A 20654-nucleotide genomic window follows, 5' to 3' on the forward strand; every position below is an offset into this window, starting at 1 on the left:
GAGGCTGCTGAGGAAAGCAAGGGAAGATGTAACAAAGACACAAAGCATCTTCACCCATCAACTGTGCCTATAGATGTGGAGCTGGAAAAGTAATGACATTGATTAAGAGACAGCCGGAGTAATTACAGAGCATTCAGCCTCATGTCTGTGGTGGGAAAATAATGGGAAATAATTCTGTGAAATAATAGAAATCATCATTTGGGAAGGTTTAAATAAATTTGAGTCAGAATGGATTTGTTCAAATAAGTCAAGTCTCAATAACTTGATTACATTGATTGGCAAAGTAACATGGAGAGTTGATGAGTGTAACATATATGATATAGTCCACAAGGGTTTTAGCAAGAGCTTTGACAAGGTCAAACAAGACTCACTCGTCAGGAAATTGGAAGGAGAGTTGGATGCCAATTGTCTCAATGTCAGAAGCAAAGGGTTGTGGGTAGTGTGGTTATTGAGATTGGAAGGTTATTCCCAGTGGAATTCCAGAGGGATCTGTACTGAGTTCCTTGTGTTCTTGTGGTAGTGTCAATGAAATGGAATTAAAAGTTGGGGACATGAATAAGATGTCTGCAGCAGAGATGAAAATCGTTCATGCGCTTGATAGTGAGGAAGAAAGCTGTAAACAGCAGGAAGATATCGATGGATTGGTCAGGTGGGTAGATGTGTGAGCAATAGAACTCAATGTGGAGAAGTGTGAGGGAATGGGTTTTGGGAGGACAAACACTGGATGGAGAACACACAATGAATGGTGGATATTGAGGTGAGTGGTGGAGCAGAGGGATCTTGGAGTATATGTCTATTGATTGCTGATGATAGCGCGACAGGAAAATAAGGTGCTCAAGATGATGCTGTAGAGATTTTTCTTTATTGATCAAGGACACGATTAGAAGAGGAAGGAGGTGTTTCTCTAATTGTATAAAACAATTGTTAGAGCACAAATAGAGTACAGTGTACAGTTCTGGTCACCACATCACCAAAAGAGTCTGGTAGAGACAATTGATGAGGATGGCCGGCACGGTGGCACAGTGGTTAGCACTGCTGCCTCACAGTGCCAGGGACCCGGGTTCGATTCCCGGCTTGGGTCACTGTCTGTGTGGAGTTTGCACATTCTCCCCATGTCTGCGTGGGTTTCCTCCGGGTGCTCCAGTTTCCTCCAGGGGCAATAGCCAATATAAGTGCATGGGGTTGTGGGGATGTGGCCTAGTGTGACTGTGGTTGGTGCAGACTCGATGGGCCAAATGGCCTTCTTCCACACTGTGGGATTCTATGAGATGTTGGAACATTTTATTCAGGAGGGGAGATTTCATTCTGACATATAACATCAGGAGGTATCTGGATTGAGTGGATTAGGAAGAATCGGTTTTCATTTGCAGAGAGGTCAATGTCCAGGGAGCAAAGATTGAGAATAATTGTGGGAACATTGAGTGGGGGGCGCTGAGGAGGAGTATTTCCACACACCGAGTGGTGTGAACCTCACAGAGCTAGAAGGTGGCACTCTGCTTTTTCAACCAGTATGGATACAATGGATCGAATGGCCTCGTACTGCACCCTGAATTTTAACATGTTTAAACATATTGCCACCCATCCCAGCAAGTCACTTTCCTCTCAGTCACAGAATCGAAAAATGAAACAGTGCAGAAGAGGCCCTTCAGCCCGTCAAGTCTGCATTGATACGTGAGAATCCCCTGACCTTCATACCTAATTCTGGTTACCACCTCTTGGCCCGTAGCCTTGAATGTTATGGCATACCAAGTGCTCATCCAGGTACTTTTGAAAGGATGTGAGGCAACCTGACTCTACCACCCACCAAGGCAGCACATTCCACACCATCACCACCCTCTGGGTAAAATCATTTTCCCTCACATCCATCCTAAGTTTCCTGCCTCTCACCTTGAACTTGGGCCCGTGTGACTGACCCTTCAACTAAGGGGAACAGCTTCTCCCTATTCACTCTGTTCATGTCTCTCAGAATCTTGTACACTTCGATCAGCTCGCCCCTCAGCCTTCTCTGCTCCAGTGAGAACAACCCAAGCCTCTCCAACCTCTCTTCATAACTTAACAGTTCTATCCCAGGCAGCATCCTAGTGGATGAATAATGTGGTGACGAGAACTGCACACAGGACTCTAGCTGTGGCCTCACCAAAGTCCGATACAACTCCAACATAACCTCCCTGCTTTTGTAATCTCTGCCTCCAATAATAAAGGCAAGTGTTTCATATGACTTTTTCACCACCCTACTAATTGTGCTTCTTCCTTCGGTGATCTATGTACAAACATGCCAAGGTCCCTTTTTTCCTCAGAGAGTTCTTAGTGTCATGCCATTCATTGAATACTTCCTTGTCAAATTACTCCTTCCAAACTCATACTTTTCAGGGTTAAATTCCATCTGCCCCTGATCTGCCCATTTGACTATCCCATCTATATCTTCCTGGACCCAACACATTCATATATATAATTAACACCCGACCAATCTTTGTGTCATCTGAAAACTTACTCATCCAGCCCCTCAACATAGTCATTGGTGCCATTAATATAAATGACAAATAATATCAGACCCAGCACAGATCTCTGTGGTACGTGACTAGACGCTGGCTTCCAGTCACAAAAGTAACCTTCTGTCATCACCCTCTGTCTACAACAACTAAGCCAATTTTTAATCCTCATTAAGTTACTCTGTATCCCATGTTCATTTGCCTTCTTTATAAGACTCCTATGTGAGACCTTTTCAAAGGCTTTCACACTTGGAATACTGTGTACAGTTCTGGTCACTCTGTTAGAAAAATATAATATTAAATTATATGGAGAGCGTACAGTGTACAGAAAAGAGTTACCAGGATGTTGCCTAGTATGGAGCATATTAGCTATGAGGAGAGGTTGGAGAAACTTGGTTTGTACTCACTGGAACGATAGAGGTTGAGGGGCGACCTGATAGAAGTCTACAAGGTTATGAGGGTCATGGATAGAGTAGATAGTCAGAAGCTTTTTCCCAGGGTGGAAGAGTCATTTACTTGGGGAGTATAGGTTTAAGGTGCGAGGGGCAAAGTTTAAAGGAGATGTATGAGGCATGTTTTTAACACAGAGGGTGGTGCGTGCCTGGAACTCGCTGCCGGGGCAGGTAGTGGAAGCAGATATGGTCGTGACTTTTAAGGGGCGTCTTGACAAATACATGAATAGGATGGGAATGGAGGGATAAGAAGGGTAGGGGGTTTTAGTTCAGCATGGTTGGTGCAGGTTTGGAGGGCCGAAGGGCTTGTTCCTGTGCTGTAATTCTCTGGAGTGTTGGAGGCTTAGGGGTGATCTTATAGAAGTCAATAAAATAATGAGGGGCATAGATCAGCTTGAACGTCAATATTTTTTCCCAAAGGTAGGGGAGTCTAAAACTAGAGGGCATAGGTTTAAGGGAGAGGGTAGAGATACAGAAGTGTCCAGAGGGGCAATTCTTTCACACAGAGGGTGGTCAGTATCTAGAACAAGCTGCCAGATGCGGTAGTAGTAGAGGCGGGTACAATTTTGTCTTTTAAAAAGCGTTTAGACAGTTACATGTATAAGATGGGTCTATAGGGATATGGGCCAAACGTGGGAAAGTGGGACTAGCTTAGGGGTTACAAAAATTTGGGCGGCACGGTAGCACAGTGGTTAGCACTGCTGCTTCACAGCTCCAGGGTCCCAGGTTCGATTCCCGGCTCGGGTCACTGTCTGTGTGGAGTTTGCACATTCTCCTCGTGTCTGCGTGGGTTTCCTCTGGGTGCTCCGGTTTCCTCCCACAGTCCAAAGATGTGCGGGTTAGGTTGATTGGCCAGGTTCAAAATTGCCCCTTAGAGTCCTGAGATGCGTAGGTTAGAGGGATTAGCAAGTAAATATGTGGGGATAGGGCCTGGGTGGGATTGTGGTCGGTGCAGACTCGATGGGCCGAATGGCCTCCTTCTGCACTGTAGGGTTTCTATGATTTCTATGATTTCTATAAAAAGGGCAGCATGGTTAAGTTGGGCCAAAGGGCCTGTTTCCATGCTGTAAACTTCTATGACTCTGACTCCACAAAACTGGTCACCTCCTAAAAAAAATCAATGAAATTTGTTAGGCATGACCTCCCTCCGATAAAGCCATGCTGACCTAACCTCTCCAAGTGGAAATAGATGCTGTCCTTCAGAATTTCCTCCAATGGATTACCTACCACTGATGTGAAACTCACTGGTCTGTCGTTTATGATGTCTTATGTCTACAACCCTTCTGAAACAGCAGAACCACATTATCTGTCGTCTGAGCCCCTGCAATCTACTTCCTCGCCTTCCACAGCAGCTTGGGACACAATTCATCTGGAGCTGGAGATTTGTCCGATTTGGAGCCTGCAAACAGCTCCAATACCTTGTTCTTTCCTGTGTCACACCTCAGTGTCTCTCTCCCAATATTCCCCATGCTTCACTCTGTAGAATGCGCATCTTCCCTTTCCCAGTATTCCCTTTGCTCTGAATGATGATCCCAGTCTCTTTGCTGTTTCATTGACGGGTTTAACAGAGATTTCCCCTGGATCTTACCTTTTGAATCTGTACCATCCAAGAACAAGACTCTGATCACATTGAACCGAATCAGAACACAGATTCCCCACACAGTTTGTGCTCCTCCATGGCTGGTTCAGAACTCTGTGTTTTACACACGGGTCGAAGGATTTGGAGACTGCAGCTAAATAACAGCAAGATGTTTATTGTTAACAAAAAATTTCAGAAATGTTACACACTGGCTCGTCTCCATGGAGACATTTAAAATCCTCCATTTCAGCCATTTCTCTGATATCAAATCCTTGAAATGTCAGCTGGAAACTTTGCTCCTTTTTGAAACCAGTTTTCACTGCAATTCCCAGCTCAGTGAAACATCAGACTTTGTATTTTAAAATATTTATTCTTTCAGCCTGGAAATCGCCACTGAATTTCACACCCAGGTTGAAAACGTTTCCAGGGAGTGACCTGGAGCAGAGTCAACACTGTCGTCACTGTGTGTAATAAGATGATGCTCAGTTACATCTGGTGATGATCAGATCCAGCTGGTGACAATGTTCTCTACTTGTGACATGGTTTGTTCTGAAAGAACGTGTTAATTGTACAAAGCAGCAAAACTGAAGTAGTCTCTGCCTATTCTCATTTCTCTCTCCTTGATCATAACATCTGAGGCAGGAGGACCTCATGTTTGAGTTAAAGGGTGAATGTCAAGAACACGTTCTGAACTATTTGTGGGAGAATCTATTATTGAGTTCCTTGTATTGGAGCCTACACCTTGCTCACATATTCTCTCTGAACCCTTCCCCTGCCAGATGAAGGTGTAATCCTAGGAATCATAGAAACCCTGCAGAGCAGAAGGAGGCCTTTCGGCCCATCGAGTCTGCACCCACTGCAATCCCACCCAGAATCTATCCTCACAACTCCACACATTTACCCCGCCAATCCCTTGAACCTACACATCCAGAGACACTGCAGGACAATTTAGCATGGCCAATCAACCTAACCCGGACATATTTGGACTGTGGGAGGAAACCGGAGCATCTGGAGGAAACCCAAGCAGACACAGGGAGAATGTGCAAGCTTCAAACAGACATTCACCCAAGCCGGGAATCGAACCCAGGTCCCTGGAGCTGTGAGGCAGCAGTGCTAACCATTGTGCCACCGTTCCGCCCATGTTTTCCTTTCCATGATCCACTCTGGCTGAGCCGGGTCTCTCCTAGGGAAGATACCTCAATGTTCAGCCTATCAATTTCCATGTCCATCATGTTTGCATTATGGGCAATGATTAGCAAGCTACAAATTGTCTATCAGTCCTGTGATCCTGACGTTTGCATTGCCTATCGAAGAGTTGGCATTTTTTTTTTCAATTGTTTTTTTTTCCTGGCGCAATGGAATTCCATCCATTTGTTGAGCAGAGACTAAGCTCTAAGTGCCCATTGAAACAGGTAGACTGTGCCTTGCTAGTCAGTGACTGCCTAACCTGAGGTAGGTGCTGGTTGACCATTGGGGCACGATGGTCTCTCCCACAACCAGAGACAGCCCATAGCACTGTATCATAGAAATCATAGAAACCCTACAGTGCAGAAGGAGGCCATTCGGCCCATCGAGTCTGCACCGACCACAATCCCACCCAGGCCCTACCCCCACATATTTTACCCGCTAATCCCTCTAACCTACGCATCTTAGGATTCTAAGGGGCAATTTTTTTTAACCTGGCCAATCAACCTAACCCGCACATCTTTGGACTGTGGGAGGAAACCGGAGCACCCGGAGGAAACCCACGCAGACACGAGGAGAATGTGCAAACTCCACACAGACAGTGACCTGAGCCGGGAAATAAAACAAGTGGAGCCTTGGAGACCATGTCGAACTTCAAGAAAAGTTTTTATTCCACATGCATGAGGGAGAGATGAATTCGGGCCTGAAATCCCAGGCGGCTGCGAGTTCCCTCTGCTCATTGTAGATTCATACAGGCTATTATACTTTTCCGAGTTGCAAATTTTTATATTATCGTACTAATTCCTCAAGTTGGATACATGTATTTGTCAAGACGCCCCTTAAAAGTCACTATCGTATCTGCTTCCACTGCCTCCCCTGGCAGTGACTTCCAGGCACCCACCACCCTCTGTGTAAACAACTTGCTTCATACATCTCCTTTAAACCTTGCCCCTCGCAGCTTAAACCTATACCCCCAAGTAAATGACTCTTTCACCCTGGGAAAAAGCTTCTGACTATCTACTCTGTCCATGCCCCTCATAATTTTGTAGACCTCTATCAGTTTGCCCCTCAACCTCCATCGTTCCAGTGAGAACAAACCAAGTTTCTCCAACCTCTCCTCATAGCTAATGTCCTCCATACCAGGGCAACATCCTGGTAACAGAAAAGTACATTGTACGCTCTCCATATAATTTAATCTCATCATGCAAATACATTGTTCAGTTCATCCCTGCTAATCATCTCTCTGGACACTTCCTGTTTACCCGATTATAATGTCAAAGTGTTGTGTTTGCCCAACCGATCTACAATGATGTGTTAATTGCTCCCCCACTCTGCTCGGTGATCGTGTTTACCAGAAGACTATGATCTCCCTAGACAGTATGGAGCCTGGCTGTCTCAATGCCGGTTCTCCCACTGTCGTGATAACTCAGAAAGATCTTCTGCGCATTACAATTGTAAGGAGTAGGTAACATATATTAATCATTATCTGTCAGCGGAGCAGACCTCCAGCTGTCTGTGTTAACCCTTTTCTTCCCTCTGGTGAGGCCTGGCTCTCTGGGCTTGCTCTATGTACCCTGCATGTATTACACTGAAACTAAATAAAATATGAACGGACACATAAATTAAAATATAAAAGAAACGATCCCTGATATTGCCCTGCAACAAGAACCCATTCACTCTGCCAATCGAGTTGGCCTTATCACTCATCGCCGCTGTCCCAATGTTATGTCCGCCTTCTGCAGCAAAACTGGAAAGCCCACAAGACTGGGCAACATTTTTGAAAAGCCTGGGCTGCCTGAATATCCTGGTTATGCCCAACGGAATGCCATGAACTGTGTGTGGCATTAGCTTGCTTGCAGCCATTGCTGGAAGGATGATACATTCAGATATCTGTCTGCCACTGAGTTTTGTTGATGTGGAGATGCCGGCGTTGGACTGGGGTAAACACAGTAACCCTGTTTGAGAGCAGATTTCCACTCCATCTGATGAAACAGCAGCGCTCCGAAAGCTGGTGGCTTTTGCTACCAAATAAACCTGTTGGACTTTAACCTGGTGTTGTTAAAACTGTTACTGAGTTTTGTTGGCACGGTTTTACTCCCTTAGCCTACAACTCTCCCACAGTATGCTCAAGGCAGTGGAGCTAACCACCCAAAGCTGGGAGGTTGGCTCATGAGTATCAGGATGTGTCCATATGCCGGTGACCTCGTGTCCTGGGGCCTGAGGCTCCTTCGGGTTCCTCTGAAGATTTAACCTGGGGCTGTTTCCATATGTCACCATGAGGAGACACAGCTGAGGATCTGCCAATGAAGAGGCTGTGTACTGACACAGAGAGATTTATACATTTGACTCCCGCTCTTTCACATTGCTACTAGCCAATGGTCTGGGCTGAGAATGAGAATCAAAGTAGCACACAAAAATGGGAAACATCTCCACGCTATTCAGCCACACACTAGACACATGAATCAGCTGTGCACACACTGACACTAATCCCCTTGCATTATCCATTCCTATTCAGACTCTGACTCCTCTTTTCCCATCCTACCTTTCTTTTCCAGATGTATTCTGGAATATTTATATCCTGACCTTGGCCACGATGGAACCATGGGGCAGAATTGGATGTTGCCCCGTTGGTGGCTTTCCAGGAGATGAGTGACTGCCTGTAGAATTCCGCAAATGTCCTTCCCACTGGGCTGTCGTCCACCCCATCTCTCCTCAATTTTACAGTGGGATAAGCAAAGTCGAGGCCATTCCACCCACCCTCACTCCTATTCAGTTCCCTAAGTGGCCAATCAATGATTACTTAAGGACCATTTCCCAGCCAGTGGCAATGTTCAGGCTGGTGGGTGGAGTTCAAGGTCATGCATGGGGGGAAGAGGGAAGTGGGGAGGGGGTGAGACAGCTTGTTCAGCCCTCGGGTGAGAAAAGTGGGGGACCTTATTTCAACATCAGGTGACACCCTCACAGGGTCCGTCCCCAGTTGGTGTTCTCTCCACCAGCTTCTCCTCCAACATCATAGAATCCCTACAGTGCAGAAGGAGGCCATTCGGTCCATCATGCCTGCATTGACAACCATCCCACCCAGGCCCGAACCCCATAACCCCATGTATTTACCCTGCTAGTCTCCCTGACACTAAGGGGCAATTTAGCATGGCCAATCCATCTAATTCGCACATTTTTGGACCATGGGAAGAAGATGGATCACTGGGGAGAATGTACAAACTCCACACATACAGTGACCCGAGGCTGGAATTGAACCCGGGTCCCTGGCGCTGTGAGGCAGCAGTGCTAACCACTCTGCCACCATGCAACATCCCCACCACCTGTGCCCACCCCTCAGGTTTCAGTTCTTCTTCCAGCCCTGAGACACATTACCTACTCCTGGACTCCCAGGATTCAGTGTGGGGTCAACTTAGAATTCCAGCTCTGTGCCCCACAGCTTCAGGTGCTGCTGGGATTAGAGAGCTGCCGACCAATGAAATGAGCGCTCAGCCCTCTGAGGGGGGCGGATGCCCCATCTCAAGCCAATGAACTCTCCCTGTGGAGATCAGAGCCATTTCTCTCAATTGGTGCCATTATTATTTTCTTATTGTGAATCTTTTGAACAATCGACATTGAGGTTTCTAATGATCTTTTCATTATTATTCACGGAGACAGTTTTAGTTTTGAACTCTCAGCGGGTAACTTTATGGCTTCGCTTAATCTGAGACTGGAAAATCCTGCCCGACGTCAACGGACATTTCCATTGTCCTCTTCGATTCCATGGCAGGTGGGGTGGTAAAATTCCGGTGCCCAACTCTGCCCCTCCCACTCTGCCCTTCAATTCTGCCTCTTGAACTCTGGCCCTTGAACCCAGCCTCTCCCACTCTGCCTCTCCCACTCTGCCCCTCACACTCTGCCCCTCACACTCTGCCCCTCACACTCTGCCCCTCACACTCTGCCCCTCACACTTGGCCCCTCACACTCTGCCCTCACACTCTGCTCCTCACACTCTGCCCCTCCCACTCTGCCACTTGAACCCAGCCCCGCCCACTCTGCCCCTCCCACTCTGCCACTTGAACCCAGCCCCTCCCACTTTACCCCGCCTTTACTCAAATCTCTACATCCTGCATTTTCCCTTCCTCCACTCCCTCACCTTCCTCCAATCTCTCGCTTCCCTCCAATCCCTCACCTTTCTCCACCCATAGAATCGTAGAATCATAGAATCCCTACAGTGCAGAAGGAGGCCATTTGACCCACCTAGTCTGCACTGACCACAATCCCACCCAGGCCCTATTCCCATAACCCCACATATTTACCCTGTTAATCCCCTGACACTAGGGGTCAACTTAGCATGGCCAATCCAGTGAACCCGCGCATCTGTGGGAGGAAAATGAAGAAAACCCACACAAAAGCGGGGAGAAGGTGCAGACTCTGCACAGTGACACGAGGCCGGAATTGAACCTGGGACCCTGGCACTGTAAAGCAGCAGTGCTAACCACTATGCTATTGTGCTGCCCCACTCACCTCCCTCCATCCCCATGCCCTCCTCCACCCACTCACCTCCCTCCACCCCCTCGCCTCACTCTACTCACTTGCCTCCTTCCAATCCAATGATTGAGGGTGATTTAGTGGTTTGGATCAGGAATTGGCTTGCTGTAAGAAAACAGAGGGTGGTGGTTGATGGGAAATATTCATCCTGGAGTTCAGTTACTAGTGGTGTACCGCAAGGATCTGTTTTGGGCCACTGCTGTTTGTCATTTTTATTAATGACCTGGATGAGGGCGTGGAAGGATGGATTAGCAAATTTGCGGATGACACTAAAGTCGGTGGAGTTGTGGACAGTGCAGAGGGAAGTGGCAGGTTACAGAGGGACATAGGTAAGCTGCAGAGCTGGGCTGAGAGGTGGCAAATGGAGTTTAATGCGGAAAAGTGTGAAGTGATTCACTTTGGAAGGAGTAACAGGAATACAGAGTACTGGGCTAATGGTAAGATACTTGGTGGTGTGGATGAACAGAGAGATCTCGGTGTCCATGTGCATAGATCCCTGAAAGTTGGCACCCAGGTTGTTAAGAAGGCATACGGAGTGTTAGCTTTTATTGGTAGAGGGATTGAGTTTCGGAGCCAGGAGGTCATGCTGCAACTGTACAAAACTCTGGTGCGGCCGCATTTGGAGCATTGTGTACAGTTCTGGTCGCCGTATTATAGGAAAGATGTGGAAGTGTTGGAAAGGGTGCAGAGGAGATTTACCAGGATGTTGCCTGGTATGGTGGGAAAATCGTATGAGGAAAGGCTGAGGGGCTTGAGGTTGTTTTCGTTAGAGAGAAGAAGGTTAAGAGGTGACTTAATAGAGGCATACAAGATGATCAGAGGATTAGATAGGGTGGAAATTGAGAGCCTTTTTCCTCGGATGGTGATGGCTAACACGAGGGGACATAGCTTTAAATTGAGGGGTGAGAGATATAGGACAGATATTCGAGGTAGGTTCTTTACTCAGAGAGTAGTAAGGGCGTGGAATGCCCTGCCTGCAGCAGTAGTGGACTCATCAACATTAAGAGCATTCAAATGGTTATTGGATAAACATATGGATGATATTGGAATAGTGTAGATTAGAGGGGCTTTAGATTGGTTCCACTGGTCGGCGCAACATCGAGGGCCGAAGGGCCTGTACTGCGCTGTAATGTTCTATGTTCTATGTTCTAATCCATCGTCTCCCTCCAATCTCTCACCTCCCTCCACTGCCTCACCCAGTGTCTTGTTTTTTTAAAGACTAATGCATCAGTTGTAGGTTTTGGCAGGACTGTAGCCCCCAGCCATGCTAAAGGTGCAGCTCCCTACCCCTGGGCACTTGATGCCCACACCACCCTGAGGCACAAATCTGTCACACTCTGTGCCAGATTGGCATGTTGTTCAGGTAACAATCAACAGATAACAACCTTTCTAGCGTTTCAGAGCACAAATGCCTCCATACAGAACCAATCTCCAAGTATCCTTGGTTCCCAAAAAAACCACAATAACTGGATCCTCCCCCTCCCACTCCAGATTCCTCTCTGGCCATGGGGAGAAACATAAAAGTATAGTGTAGGAATAGAGATGTTTTACTGCAATTGTATAGGACATTGGTGAGGCCACACCTGGAATATTGTGCGTAATTTTGGTCTCCTTATCTGAGGAAGGATGTCCTGGCTATAGAGGGAACTCAGGGTTCTCTTGATGCTAACTTGCAGGTTGAGTTTGTAGTTAGGAAGGCAAATGCAATGTTAACATTCATTTTAAGAGGACGAGAACACAAAAGCAGGGGCTTGAAGTTTTATAAGGCTCCGGTCAGACCACATTTGGAATTATGTGAGCAATTTTGAGACCCGCACCTAAGGAAGGATGTGCTGGCCTTGGAGAGAATCCAGGGTAGTTTCACGAGAATGATCCCAGGAATGAAAAGCTTGATGCTTGAGAACTCTGGAACTGTACTCGATGGAGTTCAGAAGGATGAGGGGGGATCTCATTAAAACTTACAGGATACTGAAAGGCCTGGATAGAATGGACGTGGGGAAGATGTTTCCACTAGTAGGAGATACTAGGATCCAAGGGCACAGCTTCAGAGTAAAGGAACAACCCTTTAGAACCGAGATGAGGAGGAATTTCTTCAGCCAGACGGTGGTGAATGTGTGGAATTCTTTGCCACAGAAGGCTATGGAGGCCAGTTCATTGAGTGTATTGAAGGCTGAGATACATAGGTCCTTGATTGGTAAGGGGATCAAAAGTTACAGGCAAAAGGCGGGAGAATGAGATTGAGAAAGATATCAGCTATGATTGAATGGCGGAACAGGCTCGATGGGCTCAATGGCCTCATTCTGCTCCTATAATTTATGGAATGCAGCGAAGGTTTACCAGGATGATTCCTGGGATGGCAGGTCTGTCATATGAGGAGAGACAAAGCCTGTTAGGATTCTATGCACTGGTGTTTAGAAGAGTGAGGGGATCCCATAGAAACTTATAAAACTCTAACAGGGTCAGACAGGGTAGATTCAGAAAGAATGTTCCTGATGGTGGGGGAGTCCAGAACTAGGGGTCATAATTTTAGGATAAGGGGGAAACCTTTTAGAACTGAGTTGAGGAGAAATTTCTTCACCCAGAGGGTGGTGAATGTATGGAATTCACTCCCACAGAATGTAGTTGAGGCCAAACCGTTGTCTGATTTGAAGAAGAAACTAGATATAGCTCTTGGGGCTAAAGAGATCAAGGGATGTGGGGGGAAGAAGGGGATCAGGATATTGAATTTGATGATCAGTGTAGAATGATATAAAATAAAGGGCGATTGCCAGGCAGTGTGAGGGTTTTTGTTTAATCAACTTAGATGTAGATTCACTTTAAATCAATGGGGAGCAAGTTTGTTCGTAATTGTAATTACTAACAAGTCTCCTGGCCCTGCTGGAATGCATCCCAGTGTATTAAAAGAGATGGCAAGGAAATACCAAATGCACGAGTGGTAATTTACCAAAATTTGCTGGACTCTGGAGTGGTCCCCACAGATTTTAAAACAGCAAATGTGGCGCCACTGTTTAAAAAAGGAGGTTGACAAAAGGCGGGTAACTATAGGCCAGTTAGCTTAACTTCTGTAGCAGGGAAAATGCTTGAATCTTTCATCAAGGAAGAAATAGCGAGACATCTGGATATAAATTGTCCCATTGGTAAGACGTAGCATGGGTTCATGAAGGGAAGGTCATGTTTGACTAATTTGGTGGAATTCCTTGAGAACATTACATGTGCAGTGGACAATGGGGAACTTGCGGATGTGGTGTATCTGAATTTCCAGAAGGCATTTGACAAGGTGCCGTACCAAAGACTGCTGCACAAGATAAAGGTGCACGGTGTTACGTGTAATGTATTAGCATGGATAGAGAATTGGTTAACTAACAGAAAGCAAAGAGTGAGGCTCAATGAGTGTTTTTCTGGTTGGCGATCAGTGACTAGTGGTGTGCCTCAGGGATCAGTGTTGGGACCGCAATTGTTTACGACTTACATAGATGATTTGGAATTGGGGACCAAGTGTGGTCTGTCAAAATTCGCAGATGACACTAAGATGAGTGGCAGAGCAAAGTGTGCAGAGGGCGCTGAAAGTCTGCAAAGGGATAGAGATAGTCTAAGTGAGTGGGCGAGGGTCTGGCAGATGGAGTACAATGTTGGTAAATGTGAGGTCATCCATTTTGGTAGGAATAACAGCAAAATGAACTATTATTTAAATGATAACAAATTGCAGCATGCTGCTGTGCAGAGGGACCTGGGTGTCCTTGTGCAAAAATCACAAGGAGTTGGTTTGCAGGTGCAGCAGCTAACTAAGAAGGCAAATGGAACTTTGTCCTTCATTGCACAGATCCTTGAAAGTGACGTCACACAGGTGGAGAAGGTGGTGAAGAAGGCATATGGCATGCTTGCCTTTATAGGACGGGGCATAGAGTATAAAAGTTGGGGTCTGATGTTGCAGATGTATAGAACGTTGGTTTGGCCGCATCTGGAATACTGCGTCCAGTTCTGGTCGCCACACTACCAGAAGGACGTGGAGGCTTTGGAGAGAGTACAGAGGAGGTTTACCAGGATGTTGCCTGGTATGGAGGGGCTTAGTTACGAGGAGAGATTGGGTAAACTGGGGTTGTTCTCCCTGGAAAGACGGAGGATGAGGGGAGACTTAATAGAGGTGTATAAAATTATGAAAGGCATAGATAGGGTGAACGGTGGGAAGCTTTTCCCCAGGTCGGTGGTGACGTTCACGAGGGGTCATAGGTTCAAGGTGAAGGGGGGGAGGTTTAACACAGATATCAGACAGACATATTTTACACAGAGGGTGGTGGGGGCCTGGAATGCGCTGCCAGGCAAGGTGGTGGAGGCGGACACACTGGGAACGTTTAAGACTTATCTAGACAGCCATATGAACGGAGTGGGGATGGAGGGATACAAAAGAATGGTCTAGTTTGGACCAGGGAGCGGCGCGGGCTTGGAGGGCCGAAGGGCCTGTTCCTGTGCTGTATTGTTCTTTGTTCTTTGTTCTTTGTTCTTGCTCGAGGGATGGAGTTTAAAAACAGTGAGGTTATGTTGCAGCTGTATAACACAGAACATAGAAAAGATACAGCACAAACAGGCCCTTCGGCCCACAAGTTGCGCCGAACATGTCCCTACCTACTAGGCTTACCTATAACCCTCTATGTTACGAACGTCCATGAACCTATCCAAACGTCTCTTAAAAAACCCCATCGAATTCGCCTCCACCACCACTACCGGCAGCCGATTCCACGCACCCACCACCCTCTGAGTGAAAAACTTACCCCTAACATCTCCTTTGTACCTATTCACCAGCACCTTAAACCTGTGATCTCTTGTGGCAACCATATCAGCCCTGGGTAAAGGCCTCTGAGAATCCACTCTATCAATACCTCTCAACATCTTATACACCTCTATCAAGTCACCTGTCATCCTTCGCTTCTCCAAGGAGAAAAGATCTAGCTCTCTCAACCTATCCTCATAAGGCATGCCACCTAATCCAGGCAATATCCTTGTAAATCTCCTCTGCACCCTTCCTATTGCTTCCACATCCTTTCTGTGATGAGGCGACCAGAACTGGGCACAGTACTCCAGGTGGGGTCTGACCAGGGTCCTATACAGCTGCAGCATTATCTCCCGATTTCTAAACACAATTCCTCTATTGATGAAGACCAGTATTCCATACGCCTTCTTAACCACAGCCTCTACCTGCGACGCTGCTTTGAGCGTCCTATGAACCCGGACCCCAAGATCCTTCTGATCTTCCACACTGCCAAGTGTCTTACCCTTAATATTATATTCTTTCACCCTATTCGACCTGCCAAAATGAACCACCACACACTTATCTGGGTTGAAGTCCATCTGCCACTTCTCCGCTCAGTCTTGCATCTTATCTATGTCTCGTTGCAACTGCTGACATCCCTCTACACTATTCACAACCCCACCAACCTTCGTGTCATCAGCAAACTTGCCAACCCATCCTTCCACTTCCTCATCCAGGTCACTTATAAAAATCACAAAGAGCAAGGGTCCCAGAACAGATCCCTGGTGCACTCCACTGGTGACTGACCTCCATGCTGAAAAAGACCCATCTACAACCACTCTTTGCCTTCTGTGGGCAAGACAGTTCTGAATCCACAAGGCAATGTCCCCTTGTATCCCATGCCCATTCACTTTCTGCATAAGCCTTGCATGGGGCACCTTATCAAACGTCTTGCTGAAATCCATATAAACTACATCTACTGCTCTTCCCTCATCTATGTGTCTAGTTACATCTTTAAAAAATTCAATTAGGCTCGTAAGGCATGATCTGCCTCGGACAAAGCCATGCTGGCTATTTCTGATCACACTATTCCTCTCCAGATGTTCATAAATCTTTCCCATCTTATCTTCTTGCTCCTAACATACTTGTAGAATGCCTTGGGGTTTTCCTTTATCCTGTCTGCCAAGGCCTTCTCATGACCCCTTCTTGCTCTTCTAATTTCCCTCTTAAGTTCCTTCCTACTAGTCGTATACTCATCTAGATTTCTAACAGTACCTAGTTCCCTGAACCTTTTGTAGGTTTTTCTAAGGTGCTGGTGAGGCCACACCTGGAGTACTGTGTACAGTTTTGGTCTCCTTACTTGAGAAAGGCTATACTAGCACTGGAGGGGATGCAGAGGAGATTCACTAGGTTGATTCCGGAGTTGAGAGGGTTGGCTTATGAAGAGAGACTGAGTACAAAGAACAAAGAAAATTACAGCACAGGAAGGCCCTTCGGCCCTCCAAGCCTTCACCGACCATGCTGCCTGACTGAACTAAAACCCTTCCGGGGACCATATCCCTCTAAACCCATCTATTCATGTACTTGTCAAGACGCCCCTTAAAAGTCACTGCCGTATCCGCTTCCACTACCTCCCCGGCAATGAGTTCTAGGCACCCACTACTCCCTGTGTAAAAGATCTGCCTTGTACATCTCCTTTAAACCTTGCCCCTCACACCTTAAACCTATGCCCCCTAGTAATTGACTCTTCCACCCTGGGGAAAAGGGAGTAGATGAGTGACAAAGATGATTGATGAGGGTAGGGCAATGGATGTTGTCTACATGGACTTCAGGAAGGCCTTTGACAAAGTCCCTCATGGCAGACTGGTGCAGAAGGTGAAATCGCATGGGATCAGAGGTGAGCTGGCAAGATGGATACAAAACTGGCTTGGTCAAAGAAGACAGAGGGTAGAAGTGGAAAGGGTGCATTTCTGAATGGAGGGCTGTGACAAGTGTCGTTGCTCAGGGATCAGTACTGAGACCTTTGCTGTTTGTAATATATACAAATGATTTGGAGGAAAATGTAACTGGTTTGATTCGTAAGTTTGTGGACGACACAAGGATTGGTGGATTTGCGAATAGCGATGAGGACCATCAGAGGATACAACAGGATATAGATCGGTTGGAGACTTGAGCGGAGAGATGGCAGATGGAGTTTAATCCGGACAAATGTGAGGCAATGCATTTTGGAAGGCCTAATACAGATAGGAAATATATAGTAAATGGCAGAACCCTTAAGAGTATTGATAGGCAAAGAGATCTGGATGTACAGGTACACAGGTCACTGACAGTGGCAATGCAGGTGGAGAAGTTAGTCAAGAAGGCATACGGCATGCTTGCCTTCATTGGCCAGGGCATTGAGTTTAAAAATTGGCAAGTCATGTTGCAGCTTTATAGAACCTTAGTTAGGCCGCACTTAGAATATAGTGTTCAATTCTGGTCGCCACACTACCAGAAGGATGTGGAGGCTTTGGAGAGGGTGCAGAAAAGATATACCAGGATGTTGTCTGGTATGGAGGGCATTAGCTATGAGGAGAGGTTGGAGAAACTTGGTTTGTTCTCAATGGAACGACGGAGGTTGAGGGGTGACTGATAGAAGTCTACAAGATTATGAGAGGCTTGGACAGAGTGGATAGTCAGAAGCTTTTTCCCAGGGTGGAAGAGTCAATTACTAGGGAGCACAGATTTAAGGTGCAAAGGACAGGGTTGAAAGGAGATGTACGAGGCATATTTTTTACACAGAGGGTGGTGGGTGCCTGGAACTCATTGCAGGGGGAGGTAGTGGAAGCGGATACAGTAGTGACTTTTAAGGGGCATCTGGACAAATACATGAATAGAATGGAATAGAGAGACAAATACATGAATAGGATGGGAATAGGGGGTAGGGGGTTTTAGTTAAGTCTGGCAGCATGGTTGGTGCAGGCTTGGAGGGCTGAAGGGCCATTTCCTGTGCTGTAATTTTCTTTGTTCTTTGTAGACTGGGGCTATACTCACTGGAATTCAGAAGAATGAGGGGAGACCTTATAGAAACATATAAGATTATGAAGGGAATAGATAAGATAGAAGCAGGGAAGTTGTTTCCACTGGTGGGTGAAACTAGAACTAGGGGCATAGCTTCAAAATAAGGGGGAGCAGATTTAGGACTGAGTTGAGGAGGAACTCCTTCACACAAAGGGTTGTGAATCTGTGGAATTCCCTGCCCAGTGAAGCAGTTGAGGCTACCTCATTGAATGTTTTTAAGGCAAGGATAGGGAAGGATAAGGCAAGGATGTTTTTAAAGCAAGGATGGGCGGCAGGGTAGCACAGTGGTTAGCACTGCTGCTTCACAGGTCCAGGGACCTGAGTTCTATTCCCGGCTTGGGTCACTGTCTGTGTGGAGTTTGCACATTCCCCTTGTGTCTGCGTGGGTTTCCTCCGGGTGCTCCGGGTTCCTCCCACAGTCCAAAGATGTGCGGGTTAGGTTGATTGGCCATGCTAAAAATTGCCCTTAGTGTCCTGGGATGCATAGGCCAGAGGGATTAGTGGGTAAATATGTAGGGATATGGGGGTAGGTCCTGTGTGGGATTATGGTTCGCTGCAGACTCGATGGGCCGAATGGCCTTTTTCTGTACTGTAGGGTTTCTATGATTCTATAAATAATTTTTTGAACAGTAAAGGAATTACAGAAAAACAGTAAAGGTGAGCGGGCGGGTAAGTGGAGCTGAGTCCACAAAAAGATCAGCCATGATCTTATTGAATGGCGGAGGACACTCGAGGGGCCAGATGGCCTACTCCTGCTCCTAGTTCTTATGTTCTTATGTAATTAGGTGTTTTAAATACTTTGTAGTTTTAAAGGTACATGCAATACCTTTAATTAGTCCACACTTATAAATATATCTTCTATACATTTTTAGAAGTTAAACAAAGGTTGTTTAACTTGTGAACAGTTACAGAGTGCCCTATGATACTAAATAGGAGTTAAATACATTCCTTTAAAGCACTCAACTGTTGGAATCACAAGGCCATAAAGGGCACTTAATTGCCTCACCAGACAACTTATCAGAAACAACTGATGCACGAGTGAGTTTTAATGAAGCGGCCTTCACAGTTTCTAATTAAAACAGAGATTCAGTTAACTTCTCTGACAAGGCCATAAAATACTAAGGCCCCTTTTATCAAGTGAAGGATGCCCATGTGAGACTGTTTTAGTGAAGATGCTTTGAGAGGCTGCTATCAAAATAGAGACATGATGTCTGACTAAGTGACTAAAGGATAGTTCACCAAGGCTTAGAGATGATATATTGGGGTATCCCAAGAGGTATCATGGTCACATAGATCAGGGTTGTTCAGTATTTCATTCTATTGGATCAATACATAATGTATGTCATTTGTAACACTTTTGATTGGATTGTGTCCAGCTGATTGTGAGCTGTAGAATTGTATAAACCAGGATGATTTTCTTGGGGGACTGGTTTTTTTGACCCATTGCGTCAAACCCCCTGCCCTTGCTAGCAAGTAAACTAAAGACAATCTGTCGGTTAAGTATCTTGTGTTAATGTGTGTTTGTGTTGAAGTCAAACTCAGAAGTCAAGATTTCGACATCCGCCATGATCAAAAAGAATGGGGGAGCAGGCTCAAAGGGCCGAATGGTCTACTGCTGCTTCTATGTTTCTATACGAAGTCTTGAACCCCAGCCCTGGACAGACTCAGGATTTTGGCTGCAAAGTCCGGTATCTACGCCCCTGACCATACTGTCTCCTATCATGAAGCTTCTTACTCTCCGTTCACTGGAAATGGCATCCTTCACCTTGATGCCAGGGTCATTCTACTTGCCCACCCTGCTTCTCATCCACACAGGTAACAAGCAGCTTGTACCCAATGGACAGAGTCAGGGGCTGAGGCTCCTCCATCACTATGTGCTCATTCCTCGTCCCTTTCTGACCTGCAGCCACATCGTCCTTTTCCTGACCATGGACCCACTGTTAGCTTCTGATTCCTGGAACAGAGTGTCCAGAGAACTCTTCCCCTTCGCAATGTTTGCAACTCAGACTCCAGCTCAGCAACTCTGAGCACAAGTTGCTTTTTCTGGCTGTCCGTGATTCTGATGTTTTCCACACATTCCCACATGTAGTCATGGACAACACATGTCTGTCTCACGTTACTTGTTGATTTGATAAGTCAAATAGCTAACTAACTGGGGAAACAAATGTTGAGTTATAATCTTATGGTTTAAAGATAAAAGAGCTACTGAAATGAAAAGAAAAAGAATAAAAAGCAGCAGTTTGTTCAGAAGGAAGAATTTCCAAAGTTAGCACCTCAGTCAGCTCCCCGGGCAAACTCTCTGACTTAGATGACTGTGTAAACTCTCTTGATCATCCTCAAATTCAAAATTAAAACTTTCCAAACACCCTTTTCTCTCTTACATATCTGATTCCTTTGTCACATCTCTAAGGTGACACATCTGCAGGTTTTTCGGGAAGATAACAAAATAACACAACTACTTATGTGGAGTGAAAGGGTTAATAATCTCACAAGTTTAAAAATCACACAAGCTGTAAGCTGTATCTCAGTCACAGAGGGGAAGCTATGTGAAAAGCACAGGTCTTAATTAAAGCAGACCCAGATAAGAGTCATGAACCATTGAATTGATGTGCAGCTTC

General features: G+C 46.1%; 1 protein-coding gene across 1 annotated transcript in view; it reads right to left on the minus strand.

Moving 5' to 3' along the window:
* LOC144486560 (uncharacterized) overlaps positions 1-20654 on the minus strand; it is a gene marked incomplete at its 5' end in the record, with an annotated part of 84785 nt that overhangs the window by 25623 nt on the left and 38508 nt on the right. The window contains one exon of the mRNA XM_078204616.1: positions 4530-4668. Coding sequence (XP_078060742.1) covers positions 4530-4668 — 139 coding nt within the window. The remainder of the gene's footprint in view (positions 1-4529; positions 4669-20654) is intronic.

Source organism: Mustelus asterias, unplaced genomic scaffold (genome assembly GCF_964213995.1).
Source record: "Mustelus asterias unplaced genomic scaffold, sMusAst1.hap1.1 HAP1_SCAFFOLD_396, whole genome shotgun sequence".
Classification (NCBI taxonomy): Eukaryota; Metazoa; Chordata; class Chondrichthyes; order Carcharhiniformes; family Triakidae; genus Mustelus; species Mustelus asterias.